Below are 18,291 nucleotides of genomic sequence, written 5' to 3'. Positions count from 1 at the left end.
AGGAGACACACAGTCCAGGCCCAGGAAGGCTATTTTGCTGCCGATTTGATGCCTTGAAGATACAGGCAATTAACCCCCTAAAGAAAACAGGCACGGTTTTACCCAAAGTGGAATGTGCAACTGGTTCAAACCGGCCACTTTTGCACAATTCATTCGCTGATGGACTGTTTTCCTGAACAATATTCCTTTTGGTTGATCTACACTGTGATTTTAAAAATCTGAGCAAATGTTTAAAAATCGGGAGATTTTTCTAGGACAGTCTGGATTTTCAGCTGTTCTAAAAAAATCCAGAGGTCGGGCCAACACGGGGCCTGCGTCCTCACCTGGGAAGGTTCCAGCGTCCCCCCTATGTGGGTGCAGTCTGTCCTGCTCTCCACCTACCTCACCCGGCATGCAGGGCTAGCTGTCTGGCTCCTCTGTGTCTGCAGCCCCTGGTGAAATGGTCCGATTCCTGTGAGGATGCCCTGCTTGAGCCCTGCTGTGTGGGCAGCCTCTCAGCTTGCAACTGACCACACACACCTGTAAGGCAGATTTGCAAATCTTACCTGCAGCATCGAGACCCCCTGCAGTCTCCCAGGAAGGGGGGATGGGGAGGGACCATATAGCATGGAAATGTGCACCGTTGATTTATTTACACAAAAATGTTAGGAACAGACCACCGAGATGCCCTACAACAGGGGGCTCTCAAAATAAAGGTTTTTTTACTTAATAAGTTGTTAGGCAGCTAATGAACAAACTAAGTTTGGGGCAGGCAAAGGGCTTTGGCAATGTTAAGTTACGAAAGGGGACCTATCACAGGCTGATCCCAACTATATACAAGTATTTATATGTACAATAATGGCAATAGCTACATAAGGTATGGAATGTGGGTTTAAAATGTGTTTTTTAATACATTTTTTATGATTATAAAAGTGACATAGGGGCATCGAAGAAAATAAGGTTAATAAAAAGATAAGGAAGAAAAAATAAGGAGGAAAAAAAAAAGAAAGTCTCCTGTTGGGGCTAGTGTATCTTGAACACCTCCTGGAAAAAAAAAAAAAAAAAAAAAAACACCTCCTGGGTATTTGCTAATCCCTTTCTAACCCCAAGGTCAAGTGCAGACCCTTCTGCTGGTAACACCAGCCAGCTAGCCATCAATAGTATTTGTTCATTTAAATTGTATTCGTTTACACTCGCCTTTAATTCATGCAGTGAATATAAGCTTTTCCTATGTATTTATAGACATGAAGTTTATTTTAGAAGAAAACATTGTAAAAAAAAATAAAAGCATTTGCACGAATATTCAAGTGGATGCTTTCTGCCTCGGAATGTCTTCATTTCTTTATCTGCCCAACAGTGTGACTCTCACGGAGAAGAGCTACTGAAATAATGTACACAAAGCATCTTGTAAACGGCCAGGAACTACGAAATACACACAGTATTACTTTGTATGTTGTCAAGCACTGTGAAACATACAGGATATTACTGTTATTTAACTTTCTGTATTTGAGATACTACGTTGGCTTCCCCAGAGAGATCTAGTCCCCCCGAATGCTAATGTTTTAAAAATAAAACCTAATATGGAACTTTTAAAATGCACAAGTGAACCCATTTAAATACAGGCGTTCAGGAGATAACAGCACAGGTGTGCGTGGCCAGGTCGGGAGGCCTGCAGGTGGCACGCGGTGACCCTCGGGGGGAGCGAGTCCTGCTCAGAACCCGGGAGGCTGCATCGCCAGCATGGAGTTCCCCGTTAACTTCCAAGAATGCCCATCAACAGGCACATGAAAAGATGCTCTACATCACTAATCACCAGAGAAATGCAATCAAAACCACAGTGAGGTCCCACCTCACACCTGTTAGAATGGCCGTCATCAAAAAGTCTACAAATGACAAACACTGGAGAGGGTGTGGAGAGAAGGGAACCCTCTACGCTGTTGGTGAGAATGTAAGTTGGTGCAGCCACTATGGAGAACAGTGTGGAGGTTCCTCAGAAAACTAAAAACAGAGCTACCATAGGATCCAGCAATCCCACTCCTGGGCATATGCCTTGACAAAACTGTAATTCAAAAAGATCCATGCACCCCTGTGTTCAGAGCAGCACTATTTACAATAGCCGAGACATGGAAGCGACCTGAATGTCCATCAGCATATGAATGGATAAACGAGATGTGGTACATATGTACAATGGAATACTACACAGCCATTAAAAAGAATGAAACAATGCCATCTGCAGCAACATGGATGGACCTAGAGGTTATCATACTAAGTGAAGTAAGTCAGACAGAGAAAGACAAATACCATATGATATCACTTCTATGTGGACCCTAAAATACGACACAATGAACTTATCTGTGAAACAGAAACAGATTCACAGACATAGAGAACAGACTTGTGGTTGCCAAGGGGGTGGGGTGGGGGGCGGGTGGATTGGGAGGTTGAGGCTAACAGATGTAAGCTATTCTACAGAGAATGGATAAACAACAAGGTCCTACTATACAACACTGGGAACTATATTTAATAACCTGTGAAAAACCATAATGGAAAAGAATATGAAAAAGAATGTATATATATATATGACTGAATCCCTTTGCTGTACAGAAGAAATTAACACAACATTGTAAATCAACTATACTTCAAAAAAAAATAAGTAACTAAAATAAAAATTAAAAAAAAGAATGCCCATAGTTTAAAGAAAACCCTAATTTTTGGCGTTTCTCCTAAAGGAATGAACTTGGGAGAGTAAGACCCAGGGAAAGCTTAGGGCGAAAGCGTGGATTAGATAAAGGTGCAAGCCTGGGGTCGAGGGGAGCCCTGGGTAGGCTGTGCCCTCCCTCAATGTTGGGCTCACTTCCCAGGCTTTATGAAATTCTTGATCCCCAGATGCTCAGACTAGCCCAGATCCCAGGGTTGAAAAAGATTCAGAAGGTGGAAGGGAGAGAAAAGAGCAAGTAGAAGGTGCTTCCCAAGGAACGTACACTCGGAGGACCACAAAATGTGTTCCCGTGCTCAAACACGCCATCCACACCTTTCATCTTCTTTGACTGCTGCCACAGAGGCATCTCCTTGTTGCTTGATTCACTTAAAGTCATGGGGTTTGGACAGGATATGAATTGCTCCCTTGGCCTCACAACCCAGAAGGGTGAAGCACCATCTAGTAGGTAGTGAGCTGATTCTGTGTGGTTGCCGAGATGCTCAGACTGCTAAAACATGACTCTAGCGGGGTGGAAAACTAAATGCAGCACCGTTGGGTGTGTGTATGGACCAGGTGCAACGTCTCTTCTTGGATCTGAGGGTTCACAGACGTGGCTCCAAGACCAGAGTGCACAGGATCTTTCAGAGGTGCTGGGCTACAGGGGGAAAATGCTCCATCGAAACAGCTGTCTTGAAGGATGGTCTTCTCCCTCCCAACTGTACACAGAAGAGGCTGTTTCACCAGGGAAGGAAGCAGGGGCCCTTATGTTTCTGAGAATCTCAAGTTGGGTTGAGCCAACAAGCTCGTGAGCTCGCGAGTGGTTCTTTCCCGAGTTGAGCCTTCAGGTGACAAACCACTGAGCTCGGCTGACACCCTGACTGCAGCCTAGTGAGATACCCTCAAGAAGAGGACCCAGATAAGATATGCCTGGATCTCTAACCCGCTGAAACTATGAGACAATAAACGTGTTTTTTCTTTTTTGCGGTACACGGGCCTCTCACTGCTGTGGCCTCTCCCGTTGCGGAGCACAGGCTCCAGACGTGCAGGCTCAGCGGCCATGGCTCACGGGCCCAGCTGCTTCGCGGCATGTGGGATCTTCCCGGACCGAGGCATGAACCTATGTCCCCTGCATTGGCAGGCGGACTCTCAACCGCTGCGCCACCAGGGAAGCCCAAACGCATTGTTTTAAATGTCTAAGTTTTGGGGACTTCCCTGATGGTCCAGTGGGTATGACTCCACGCTCCTGGGTGGGTTCGATCCCTGGACGGGGAGCTAGATCCCACATGCCGTAACTGAGAGTTTCCCACAGGCTGCAACTAAGACCCGGCGCAGCGAAAATAAATAAATAAATATTTTTAAAATGATGCTCTTTAAATAAATAAATAAACGTCTCAGTTTGGCGGTGTTTTCTTACAAAACACTAGACAACAAATACTCTTGGCCTGTGCTCTCCAGGCAGAGGGAAGTAAGCCCTCACATCCCTGTGAAGTTTGCACCTTCCATGTCATCGAAAGCCCTTATTTGAGCTGCGGTCAGTCTGTTCCTACGTGCTCCACAGACTTTAGTTTCCTTGAAGACAGGGTCTGGACCTGACTCAGTGGGTATCGACCTGGCACGGAGCACAGCACCTCAGACTTACGTGAACCAAGCAATGTTTTCTGAAAGTCCAGCTGAGGAAGTGAGTGAGCGGGGACATCCCTCCGTTGTGTGCTGGTAAACAGGCCTTCCGACAATGGCCAGAAGTCCTGGTTTGTGATGTCTGCCAAATTGCCATGGTGTAAATACTGCCGGTCGCCGCATGAGAGACTGGGGAGGAGATTCGAGCGATCCAATCAGCTCTCACAAGATGGCTTCAGCACAGCCCTGACCCCAGTCCTGACATGGCGGCTCTTCTGCAAAGGCAACAATTACCTTCTAAGACATCATGTTAAGAAACCTGGGAGGATGCAGGGAATTCCAGGCCCTCACAACCACCCAGCTTGTGGCCAGTCTAACTCAAAGCAGTATAAAAAACCCTCTAGAATTCGGAAGGAAGGAAACGCTGGTTTTAAACCACAGTTCCCGCTACCGTGACATCCAGCGCGGCTGACAGTGGAAAATCACGCATGATGTTTACGATCTCCGCAAACACACCTGGTCCCGACGTCAAATTCCCAGAAGATCAGAACACACAGCGTTGCCACCAGGACTCTTCAGAACCTGCTCCCGTACAGCAAAGCTTATCTCCCTCGCTTTGAGACTCCTTCTGACTGTGACATAAAGAACTATTTACGCACACAAATCCATTGCCTGTTAATGAACACGTTCCCTTTAACTTGCATAATCAACACTAATCTTGTGGGTTAATTAGATTTTATGTGCATTTGATTCAGGAGATTTAATTTGACCTCTGATCTCGTGCTTAGAGCAAGGGACCCATGCATGCATTTCTTTCTAGCCACGTTTTCACACGGTGAAACGCCCAACACTCACCCCTCAGATGTACTAACAATCCTTCTTGGCGTCGTGATGCTGAAGGTTGGGGTTTGATCCAGGAAGCTGTTCAGGACACCAGATGTGTTTGCTGGCTACACACGGAAGGCAGGACTGAGGAAGGGGTCTTACAGATAAATGAACTGGGTGTTTCTGTAAATTTATTTAGTTAGTTAGTTTTGGCTGCATTGGGTCTTCGCTGCTGTGGGCAGGCTTCTCATTGCAGTGGCTTCTCTTGTGGCGGAGCACGGGCTCTAGGCGTGCAGGCTTCAGTAGCTGTGGCACGAGGGCTCAGTAGTTGTGGCTCGCGGGCTCCAGAGCGCAGGCTCAGTAGTTGTGGCACACGGGCTTAGTTGCTCCCCGGCATGTGGGACCTTCCCGACCAGGGCTCGAACCCGTGTCCCCTGCATTGGCAGGCGGGTTCTTAACCACTGCGCCACAAGGGAAGTCCCGAAAGAACTGGGTGTTTCTAAATGCAGTGGAGCATTTGTAGAGTTTTTCTGGGCAGGTTTGAAGAGTTCACTTAAGAAAATACATCCAGTAATGGAAGTGGATGTTTCTTCCTTTAGCGCTAATCCCTTCAGGAAAATACACTGACAGACCGTATCAAGAGCCCTAAAAAACGATCTAACTTTTTGATTCTAAGAAGCCACCTCAAGCAAAAAGAGAAGTGGACAAAATTCATGTGAAAGCTCGTTTGTTGCTGCATTATCTATGAAAATAAAACTTGGAAACAAATTAAACAGCCCGAACTATGGATATGGTGATTTATGGAATGTTAAATCTATGTGATGGAATCTTAAAATACTTCTGAGGAATAGTTAATGTCAAAGGAAGATGTTATCAATATAAGTGAAATCATCTTAAGAATCTGGATATATATTATGATACCAAATTTGTAAAATAGGTGAACCTACTACACGTTTACTATACACAGATGTTATCTATGCATTAAACATGGAAAGAAAATGAATCAACGTTAGCAGTGGGTTATCCGTCGGTAGAAGGGATATTGATATATTGTTTAAGTTTTGTTCTCATATAGTTGTTTTCACAAATATTCTACAATGAGTATGTGTTGCTTTTATACACAGAAAGCAATTATGTTAAGTAATATTCCAGAATGTCTGTCTAGACTGTCACATACCATCCCTATGCATCACTGCCACTGACTGTCACCTCCTGTCTTTAAAGTCCTCCTGACTGAAGACTGAGTCTAATCCTTTATGAATCCGACACCAATTCTGATGTGTGTCCTTTTTCTACCACCACCAAGTAATACTCTGACACCAGCTGGGTGTCCTACACTTCACCTCAGTTCTGACACTACCTACCTGGAGATCGTGTCCGATCCCACAGGTCAAGGGCTCAGTCCCACGACACTGTCCCCACCTTCAGATGCCAATCGCAAGTCCAGGTTGTCCCCTGTGCTTCTGACCCTCGGGCTAAAGATTAGAGGCTCCCATGACCCCTTCCTTGGGTTCCATTAATTTGCTGGAGCGGCTCACAGAACTCAGAGAAACATTTGACTCACCAGGTTACTGGTTATTATGAAAGGGTATAACTCAGGAACAGCCGGTGATAGAGATGCACGGGGTAAGGCACGGTGAAAGCGGGCGGAGCTGCCATGCCCTCTCCAGGCGCCACTCTCCCCAAATCTCCACGCCATCACCAACACGGAAGCTCTCCAAAGCCAGTATTTTCGAGTTATTACGGAGGCTTCATTAAATGGGCACCGTTGATTAACTCATTGGTCATTGGCTATTGAACTCAATCTCCAGTCTCCCTCTCGAACACGGAGGCCAGGGGTGGGACTGAAAGGTCCAACCCTCCTCCAATCACATGGTCGGTACCCTGCAACCCGCATCTTAAGGTGACCTAGGAGGCTTTCCAAAAGTAACCTTATTAACGTAAACAGAAGACAGCTTTACGCTCTCATTCTGCGAAATTGCAACGGTTTTCAGAGCTCTATGCCAGGAACAGGGATGAAGACCAAATATGTATTTCTTAGTATAAATCACAACATCACACCCTTTGCGCAAAGGACAGACACTCTGTAAGAAAGCAGCCTCTGATAAGCAAGGGCAACGGCAGGGCAACGGGAGATGACACAGCCTCGAGGACAAGAGTGTAGGTGAGGAGAATGAATAAGCCTCCGCAAAGCACAACAGACCGTGCAAACTAATTTCTGCTCCCAGACCCAAACAACAGACCCGCAGAATCAGGGCCCTGCCCTTCCTGCCAGAGATGCCAGAAGCTACAACAGGTGACGTAAGCGTCTCCAGATTTCCAAGCCAAGGTGTAACAGCTCCGCTAAGCAGTGGTTACTGTGAGTCTAAGGCAGGGATCTTAGGCGGAGACCGGGTCACGGGACCCCGGGTCACCGACGCGGAGGGAGGGGTCCCCGCGCTTACCTGTTGCGCGCGCCGGGCGCCAGGCGCTGGCACACCAGGGCGGCGGTGGCGTGCTTGCCGCCGTTGCCCAGCTCCGGCTTGATGTCCCACTGGCGAGGCTCGCTGGTCCGCGTGCTCAAGATGTTCACCCCCTTCTTCACCTTGGCTCTGCGGGGACGAAGAGAGCAAGAAAGAGCTAAGAGATTACTGCCTCGGCCTTTCCAAATGCGCCCCGCCTCCGCTAAGATGCGCGCATTGCTTTCTTTTTCATTTTTCTGCTTTTTTCATATCCGGTGGCACAGTCAGACGAGGGGCCTCAGAGGCGGAGGATGCCGGGGAATTGGCGACTGGAGTGAGAGGGGGATCTACCCACAGACCCAGGAATCACGGAACTTGCTGTTCAGGACTGAGGGTGAGGGAAAGCGGCCTCAGGCAGTCCCCAAACCAAGAAGCAGCTCAGCTGAGGGGTCAGGAGAAAAGCCAGCCTGCCCAGGCCAGTCATTCTCAGTCAGGGGCGACTGTGTCCTGCGGGGACACGTGGTGACGTCTGGAGACATTTTAGGTTGTCTCAACCGTGGGGAGAGTGCCGGCACCCCGGGATGCAGGTAAGCAGCCTCCCGATGCACAGAACAGCCCTCCCTCCCCCAGCAGAGACTTCCCCAGCCCAAAGTGCCCCAAATGCCCAGGTTCAGAAACCCTGGTGGAGGTGCACACACTGCTTTCTCCACTTTGTAGCTGTGTGACTTCGGGCAAATAATCACCTCTCTGGGCCTCACTTTCCTCCCCTGTAAACGGACATGATAATGGTAACCCCCAGTATAAACCTGTTGTGGTGATGAAGTGTATTAACACATATAAAGGGGCTGGAACGCTGTCGAGTGTATACAGCATGCACTTAATAAACGTTAGTTATGGTTTTATCAGTGCAGGCAGGTCCCCAACCTGCTTCACATGACGTGCTGGGTCTCCTCTGGGAACAAGCTCAGCCAGGGACTTTTTATTTATTTATTTTTTTGCGGTACGCGGGCCTCTCACTGCTGTGGCCTCTCCCGCTGCGGAGCACAGGCTCGGGACGCGCAGGCTCAGCGGCCATGGCTCACGGGCCCAGCCGCTCCGCGGCACGTGGGATCTTCCCGGACCGGGGCACGAACCCGCGTCCCCTGCATCGGCAGGCGGACTCTCAACCGCTGCGCCACCAGGGAAGCCCCAGCCAGGGACTTTTTAAAAAGGCAAAGCAGTCCTCTGAGGACTGTTGTTTTAGCTATGTCTCTTAGCCTGTCTGAACCTCCGTTTGCTCATCAATAAACTGGTGAGAAAAATATCGGATCGAACACATATACCTGCTTATCCTCTTTTCCCAAATTCCACTTAAAGGAGAGTCGAGGGGACTAAAGACCCGTGATGGTGGGAAGAAAGCTGCAGCAAATGTAAACGATCTGGGGACCAGTAAGCTGATGGACAAGCGGGTAAAAGGGTCAGCTGAACTTTCAAACTAAGTCGTGAGCCGTCCGCGAGAAACGCTAAGAACGAGCACAATTTATACCACGGAATCCCCATCTCAGGAACTGGTGGGACCACTAAAAGTTGGAGTCCGTGAGGGCTAAAATAAGGAGGATTAGCCAAAAGTATGTTTATGAAGCGGCCAGGTGCAAACACGCTTCCCTTTCCCTGTAACAGGGTGACTGCCAGACGCCATGTCGGGCCTGGGGGGCCATGAAGATTTGATACCATGACAAACACAGAGTCACTGCGTGACATCACGCACACTGAACGCTGAGATTCCTAGGCCTTTATCCCCAAAGCTGGACCTTCACCTTCTAAGAAAAATACCAGATTCTAGATCATTCGGTACTGACCCTGGTTACTGGTCCGACCAGCCAGCCAGGTTACTTTTCAGTGAAGCTTTTAGTCACCAAGGCCCATCTACGGGCTCAGAGCTTCTAATGGTTTTTAGTCCTTCATTTTGTTTTTTTTTTAATATGAGCAAACAAGAATCAAGAATCTTAGGACACTGATAAAGTTTCTACATGACATAGGGAACAAAACAGGCAAAAAGAAAAAAGAAATCTGTAGAAAATAGAGCCTATGCAGGAAAGGCCACAATTAACAAAATACACAATCATTCACATTCACAGAGCCATCAGAGAAGATACTGCAATCATGAAACAAAAACAGATTGCTATTTAAAAAACCCAGAAAGGGAAAAATGAGCCCTTGGAAATTAAAGTATTATAGAAGAAATGGAAAATCAGTGGAATGGTTGATGGATAGAGTTGAGGACATTTGTCCTAGGAAGCAGAAAAAAACCCAAAGAAATGGAAGAGGATTACTTTGAGGTTCAACATCTGAACAATATAAAAAACACACAAAGGGAGAGTAGGAATCACCAATGATGTAATTCAAGAAATTTCCCCCAATGAAAGGATGTGAGTGTCCAGACTGGCAGGGCCTCCTGGGTGATGAACACATGGACCCACCCCAAGGCACAGGACTGATCCAGCTTAGGACACTGGGTACAGAGAGGTGAATTCTGCAATCCTCCAGACTGAAGAAAGAATCAGGGATCAGAATGGATTCAAGATTCACAACACGCACTCTGGGAACCAGAAGGCGATGAAAAATATCTTCAGACACCGGAGGGGAAATGATTTCCAACCTAGCATTTGATATCCAGCCTAATGATGAAGAAAATGTTTCCAGATACGCAAGTTCTCCAAAAATTTATTTCCTACATCCTTGCTCAGGAAACTACTTGAAGATGTGCTCCATCAAACGTGGGGGTAAGTATAGAAAGAAATCATGAGACCTAGGAAATGAAGATCCAATGCATGACAGAGATGTACAGGAGGTTCACGGCGAATAGAGGTCCTGGATAACAGCTGAGCGCCAGCATGGAGAAATTCTGGCAACACGTCTTCAGGAAACTGGAATTTTCCTGATAAATTTGATGTGAATGAATGTTCTAAGAGGAGATTTAGATAATCAGTAAAGAGTCTGGGGATAAATCAGAACAAAATAAACAGAAAATGAAGAAAAAGAATAAAACCAAATTAGTTTTTAATTCTGATGATAAAAAATCATTATGCAGGAAAGGAAAAGTCATCATCATTTAATACTTTTACTGTGATTAGCATACGTACTTGCAATATTTTAAACACTGATTATTAATCTAGACAAAATATGATTATTATTTTGCAGGGATGGAGACATAGGAAGGAGTCGGGGAGAAAAGAGAGAAAGATCCTTATTTTTCATAGTGGGAAATTTATAGACAGGGCCTAAAACTAAAAAAAAAACAACAATGAAGAGGTATCAGCCTTACTTACTATGTCATTTAGTGATATGGACATAAATACCAAAGTAAGAATTTTGCCTCTGTACCAGGAGAAAGGCAGTGGAAGGGAACAGACTACTGCAGCATTTCTTTAAAAATAACTTTTAATTTTGAACTACTTTGATAGTCTGAGATTAACATGAAGTTGCACAAAATATAGAGTTCTCATATACCTAAGCTGCCCCCGTAATGCTCTCTTATATCATCATACATCGTCAAAACCAGGAAACTGGCACTGCTACCAGGCTATGAACTCATGTTCAGACCTTGTTTAGATTTCACCTGTTTTCACGTGCATTTTTAAAAAAAATTTATTTTATTGAAGTATAGTTGATTTACAATGTTAATTTCTGCTGTACAGCAAAGTGATTCAGTTATGCTATGTATATACGTGTGTAATATACATTCTTTTCCATTATGAATATGGAATACATTCATATTCTTTTCCATGATGTTTTAACACAGGCTGGTGAATAGAGTTCCCTGTGCTCTACAGTAGGACCTTGTCTTGTTTATCCATCCTGTATATAAAAGCTTATGGGCTTCCCTGGTGGCGCAGTGGTTGAGAGTCCGCCTGCCTATGCAGGGGACGCAGGTTCGTGCCCCGGTCCGGGAAGATCCCACATGCCGCGGAGCGGGTGCGCCCGAGTCATGGCCGCTGAGCCTGCGCGTCTGGAGCCTGTGCTCCGCAACGGGAGAGGCCACAACAGTGAGAGGCCCGCGTACCACAGAAAAAAAAAAAAAAAGCTTACGTCTGCTAATCCCAACCTCCCCCTCCATCTTTGCCTCACCCCCGCCCCACCCCTTTGGCAACCACAAGTCTGTCCTCTATGTCTGTCACGTGCACTTTTTTGGGGGGGGGCGTGTATAGTTCTATAAAATCACATCACATGTGCAGACCGCAGTAACCGTCACCACAGTGAGAACACAGAAGAATTCCATCACCATAAAGACACTCCCTAATGTTACTTAATAGTCAAGCCTGCCTACCACTCAGTGCCAACAGACTCCGATCTGTTCTCTATCACTGTAATTTTGTCACTTTGAGAATGTTATATACAGTTTTTACCAACAAACTCTGCAGAACTATTTGGCTCCTTAAATTCCATGCAAGTTATCTTATCAAAGTAATAGCTTAAAAAATTACACACACACACACACACACACACACACATACACACACAGCCCTGCCCTGCTAACCTCACAGGGTGGAGGAAATAAATCCTTGTGAATTGTTAACGGGCTAGACATCGCCTAGCAAAGATAGGAGGTGGTGATAAAACACATCTCCCCCTTTCAAGCCCAGGGTACCTAAATTAGCATCACCTGCCCTCCCCGCTGCCACCCCAGAGCAGCAACAGCACTTTTTCTCTAGAAACTTCTTCCAAGTCTTTTTTTTTTTTTTTTTTTTTTTGCTGTACGCAGGCCTCTCACTGTTGTGGCCTCTCCCGTTGCGGAGCACAGGCTCCGGACGCGCAGGCTCAGCGGCCATGGCTCACGGGCCCAGCCGCTCCGCGGCACGTGGGATCTTCCCGGACCGGGGCACGAACCCGTGTCCCCTGCATCGGCAGGCGGACTCTCAACCACTGCGCCACCAGGGAAGCCCCCAAGTCTTACCTTAAAGTGACTTGCTAAGTGATTTTGCTGAATCATACTCGCCACCTTGGCCAGGAGAAGACCAAGCTGTGCTTGAGGGACAACAATTAAACACACATTGGCAGGCGAAAACCCCCCTCTGTCTTAATGCGGGGACACCTTCCACCCCGACCGCCCACAGCAACTGCCTCCTGAAATGCGACTTTGCTTGAAGTTGGGTTTTGCCGCATTTGGATTTTGCTCAAGACTGGAGGTTTCACTGAAGCTACAAATTGTTCTTAACACTTCATAGTTCAAGAAAATAGGAGGATTCTTGTTGACTGGTGCAGGGCCTGGTTTCATCTCTGAGTGGGGTAGGGTGATGAGCCTCTGAGATGGGGGGAAGGCACAAGTTTCAAAAGGCCAATCCTCTTAATTAGGTGTTTTCTCTGATGAGGTCAATGGATATTCCTATCTACTTCAAGGAATTAGCTGTTGCACGAAGTTGGGTTCTAGGACCAGAAGTTTTGCAATGAGAGTCAGTGTTAAAACACAGTGGGGAGGACATTCAAGATGGTGGAGATCACCTTCCTCACCACAAATACATCAAAAGCGTATCTACATGTGGAACAACTCCTACAGAATTCCTAGTGAACGCTGGCAAAAGACCTCAGACTTCCCCAAAGGCGAGAAAATCTCCATGTACCTGGCTGTGTGGCTGACAGGGTCTTGGTGTTCCAGCCGGGTGTCAGGCCTGAGCCTCTGAGGTGGGAGAGCTGAGTTCAGGACGTTGGTCCACCAGAGACCTCCTGGCCTCACGTAATATCAGTCAGCAAGAGTTCTCCCAGAGATCTCCATCTCAACGCTAAGACCCAGATCCACTCAACGACCAGCAAGCTCTAGTAGTGGACACCCCATGCCAAACAACTAGCAAGACAGGAACACAACCCCACCCATTAGCAGAGAGGCTGCCTAAAATCATAACAAGTTCACAGACACCCCCAAACACACCACCAGACACGGTTCTGCCCACCAGAAGGACAAGATCCAGCCTCATCCACCAGAACACAGGCACCAGTCCCCTCTACCAGGAAGCCTACACAACCCACTTACCAACCTTACCCACTGGGGGCAGACACCAAAAACAATGGGAACTACGAACCTTCAGCCTGTGAAAAGGAGACCCCAAACACAGTAAGTTAAGCAAAATGACAAGACAGAGAACTACACAGCAGATGAAGGAGCAAGGTAAAAACCCATCAGACCAAACAAATGAAGAGGAAATAGGCAGTCTACCTGAAAAAGAATTCAGAGTAATGATAGTAAAGATGATCCAAAATCTTGGAAATAGAATGGAGAAAATATAAGAAATGTTTAACAAGGACCTAGAAGAACCAAAGAGCAAACAAACAATGATGAACACCACAATAAATGAAATTTAAAATTCTCTAGAAGGAATAAATAGCAGAATAACTGAGGCAGAAGAATGGATAAGTGACCTGGAAGATAAAATAGTGGAAATAACTACTGCAGGGCAGAATAAAGAAAAAAGAATGAAAAGAATTGAGGACAGTCTCAGAGACCTCTGGGACAACATTAAATGCACCAACATTCGAATTATAGGGGTCCCAGAAGAAGAGAAAAAGAAAGGGACTGAGAAAATATTTGAAGAGATTATAATTGAAAACTTCCCTAATATGGGAAAGGAAATAGTCAGTCAAGTCCAGAAGTGCAGAGAGTCCCATACAGGATAAATCCAAGGAAAAACACGCCAAGAAACATATTAATCAAACTGTCAAAAATTAAATACAAAGAAAAAAATATTAAAAGCAGCAAGGGAAAAGCAACAAATAACATACAAGGGAATCCCCATAAGGTTAACAGCTGATCTTTCAGCAGAAACTCTGCAAGCCAGAAGGGAGTGGCAGGACATATTTAAAGTGATGAAAGAGAAAAACCTACAACCAAGATTACCCAGCAAGGATCTCATTCAGATTCGACGGAGAAATTAAAACCTTTACAGACAACCAAAAGCTAAGAGAATTCAGCATCACCAAACCAGCTTTACCACAAATGCTAAAGGAACTTCTCCTTGCAGGAAACACAAGAGAAGGAAAAGACTTACAATAACAAACCCCAAACAATTAAGAAACTGGTAATAGAAACATACATATCGATAATTACCTTAAATGTAAATGGATTAAATGCTCCCACCAAAAGACATAGACTGGCTGAATGGATACAAAAACAAGACCCATATATATGCTGTCTACAAGAGACCAACTTCAGACCTAGGGACACATACAGACTGAAAGTGAGGGGATGGAAAAAGATATTCCATGCAAATGGAAATCCAAAGAAAGCTGCAATAGCAATTCTCATATCAGAAAAAATAGACTTTCAAATAAAGACTATTACAAGAGATAAAGAAGGACACTACATAATGATCAAGGGATCAATCCAAGAAGAAGATAAAACAATTGTAAATATTTGTGCACCCAATGTAGGAGCACCTCAATACATAAGGCAAATGCTAACAGCCATAAAAGGGGAAATTGACAGTAACACAATAATAGTAGGGGACTTTAACACCCCACTTTTACCAATGGACAGATCATCCAAAATGAAAATAAGTAAGGAAACACAAGCTTTAAATGATACATTAAACAAGATGGACTTAATTGATATTTATAGGACATTCCATCCATAAACAACAGAATACACTTTCTTCTCAAGTGCTCATGGAACATTCTCCAGGATAGATTATATCTTGGGTCACAAATCAAGCCTCAGTAAATTTAAGAAAGTTGAAATTGTATCAAGTATCTTTTCTGACCACAATGCTATGAGACTAGACATCAATTACAGGGAAAAACTGTAAAAAATACAAACACATGTAGGCTAAACAATACGCTACTAAATAACCAAGAGATCACTGAAGAAATCAAAGAGGAAATAAAAAAATACCTAGAAACAAATGACAATGAAAACACGATGACCCAAAACCTATGGGATGCAGCAAAAGCAGTTCTAAGAGGGAAGTTTATAGCAGTACAATCCTACCTCAAGAAACAAGAAAAATCTCAAATAATCAACCTAACCTTACACCTAAGGCAATTAGAGAAAGAAGAACAAAAACCCCCAAAGTCAGCAGCAGGAAAGAAATCATAAAGATCAGATCAGAAATAAATGAAGGAAATGATAGCACAGATCAATAAAACTAAAAGTTAGCTCTTTGAGAAGATAAAAAAATTTGATAAACCATAAGCCAGACTCATCAAGAAAAAAAAGGAAGACTCAAATCAACAGAATTAGAAATGAAAAAGGAGAAGTAACAACTGACACTGCAGAAATACAAGGCATCATGAGAGATTACTACAAGCAACTATATTGCCAATAAAATGGACAACCAGGAAGAAATGGACACATTCTTAGAAAAGCACAACCTTCCAAGACTGAACCAGGAAGAAATAGAAAATATAAAGACCAATCACAAGCTCTGAAATTGAAACTGTGATTAAAAATCTTCCAACAAACAAAAGTCCAGGACCAGATGGATTCACAGGCAAATTCTATCAAACATTTAGAGAAGAGCTAACACCTACCCTTCTCAAACTCTTCCAAAATATATCAGAGGAAGGAACACTCCCAAACACATTCTATGAGGCCACCATCACCCTGATACCAAAACCAGACAAAGCTGTCACAAGGAAAGAATACTACAGGCCAATATCACTGATGAATATAGATGCAAAAATCCTCAACAAAATACTAGCAAACAGAATCCAACAGCACATTAAAAGGATCATACACCATGATCAAGTGGGGTTTATCCCAGGAATGCAAGGATTCTTCAATATACACAAATCAATCAATGTGATAAACCATATTAACAAATTGAAGGATAAAAACCATATGATAATCTCAATAGATGCAGAAAAAGCTTTTGACAAAATTCAGCACCCATTTATGATAAAAAGTCTCCAGAAAGTAGGCACAGAGGGAACTTACCTCAACATAATAAAGGCCATGTATGACAAACCCACAGCCAACATCGTTCTCAATGGTGAAAAACTGAAACCATTTCCACTAAGATCAGGAACAAGACAAGGTTGCCCACTCACACCACTATTATTCAACATAGTTTTGGAAGCTTTAGCCACAGCAATCAGAGAAGAAAAAGAAATAAAAGGAATCCAAACTGCAAAAGAAGAAGTAAAACTGTCACTGTTTGCAGATGACATGATACTATACATAAAGAATCCTAAAGATGCTACCAGAAAACTAGTAGAGCTAATCAATGAATTTGGTAAAGTAGCAGGATACAAAATTAATGCACAGAAATCTCTTGCATTCCTATACACTAACAATGAAAAATCTGAAAGAGAAATTAATGAAACACTCCTATTTGCCATTGCAACAAAAAGAATAAAATACCTAGGAATAAACATACCTAAGGAGACAAAAAGACCTGTATGCGGAAAACTCTAAGACACTGATGAAAGAAATTAAAGATGATACAAACAGATGGAGAAATATACCATGTTCTTGGGTTGGAAGAATCAACATTGTGAAAATGACTATACTACTCAAAGCAATCTACAGAGGCAATGCAATCCCTATCAAACTACCAATGGCATTTTTCACAGAACTAGAATAAAAAAGTTCACAATTTGTATGGAAACACAAAAGACACTGAATAGCCAAAGCAATCTTGAGAAAGAAAAACAGAGCTGGAGGAATCAGGCTCCCTGACTTCAGACTACACTACAAAGCTACAATAATCAAGACAGTATGGTAGTGGCACAAAAACAGAAACATAGATCAATGGAAAAGGATAGAAAGCCCAGAGATAAACCCACACACATACGGTCCCCTTATCTTTGATAAAGAAGGCAAGAATATACAATGGAGAAAAGACAGCCTCTTCAGTAAGTGGTGCTGGGAAAACAGGACAACTACATGTAAAAGAATGAAATTAGAACACTCCCTCACACCATAAACAAAAATAAACTCAAAATGGATTAAAGACCTAAATGTAACCCAGACACTATCAAACTCTTAGAGGAAAACATAGGCAGAACACTCTATGACCTAAATCACAGCAAAATCCTTTTTGACCCACCTCCTAGAGAAATAAAAACAAAAATAAACAAACGGGACCTAATGAAACTTCAAAGCTTTTGCATAGTAAAGGAAACCATAAACAAGACAAAAAGACAACCCTCAGAATGGGAGAAAATATTTGCAAACAAAGCAACTGACAAAGGATTCATCTCCAAAATATACAAGCAGCTCATGCAGCTCAATATCAAAAATTCAAACAACCCAATCCAAAAATGGGCCAAAGACCTAAATAGACATTTCTCCCTAGAAGATATACAGATTGCCAACAAACACATGAAAGGCTGCTCAACATCTTTAATCATTAGAGAAATGCAAATCAAAACTACAATGAGATATCATCTCACACCAGTCAGAATGGCCATCATCAAAAAATCTACAAACAATAAATGCTGGAGAGGGTGTGGAGAAAAGAGAACCCTCTTGCACTGTTGGTGGGAATGTAAATTGATACAGCCACTATGGAGAACAGTATGGAGGTTCCTTAAAAAACTAAAAATGGAACTACCATATGACCCAGCAACCCCACTACTGGGCATATACCCTGAGAAAACCATAATTTAAAAAGATACATGTACCACAATGTTCACTGCAGCACTGTTTACAATAGCCAGGACAGATGAATGGATAAAGAAGATGTGGCACATATATACAATGGAATATTACTCAGCCATAAAAAGAAATGAAATTGAGTTATTTGTAATGAGTTGGATGGACCT

The 18,291-nt window shown here is 44.0% G+C and overlaps 1 protein-coding gene across 1 annotated transcript in view; it reads right to left on the bottom strand.

The window, feature by feature from the left end:
• TMEM132C (transmembrane protein 132C) overlaps positions 1-18,291 on the bottom strand; it is a 291,179-nt gene that overhangs the window by 110,551 nt on the left and 162,337 nt on the right. The window contains exon 3 of the mRNA XM_065889544.1: positions 7,561-7,707. Coding sequence (XP_065745616.1) covers positions 7,561-7,707 — 147 coding nt within the window. The remainder of the gene's footprint in view (positions 1-7,560; positions 7,708-18,291) is intronic.

Source organism: Phocoena phocoena, chromosome 13, assembly GCF_963924675.1.
Source record: "Phocoena phocoena chromosome 13, mPhoPho1.1, whole genome shotgun sequence".
Taxonomy (NCBI): Eukaryota; Metazoa; Chordata; class Mammalia; order Artiodactyla; family Phocoenidae; genus Phocoena; species Phocoena phocoena.
The sequence above is the reverse complement of the archived record's forward strand: the minus strand, read 5'-3'. Positions and strand labels throughout refer to the sequence as shown.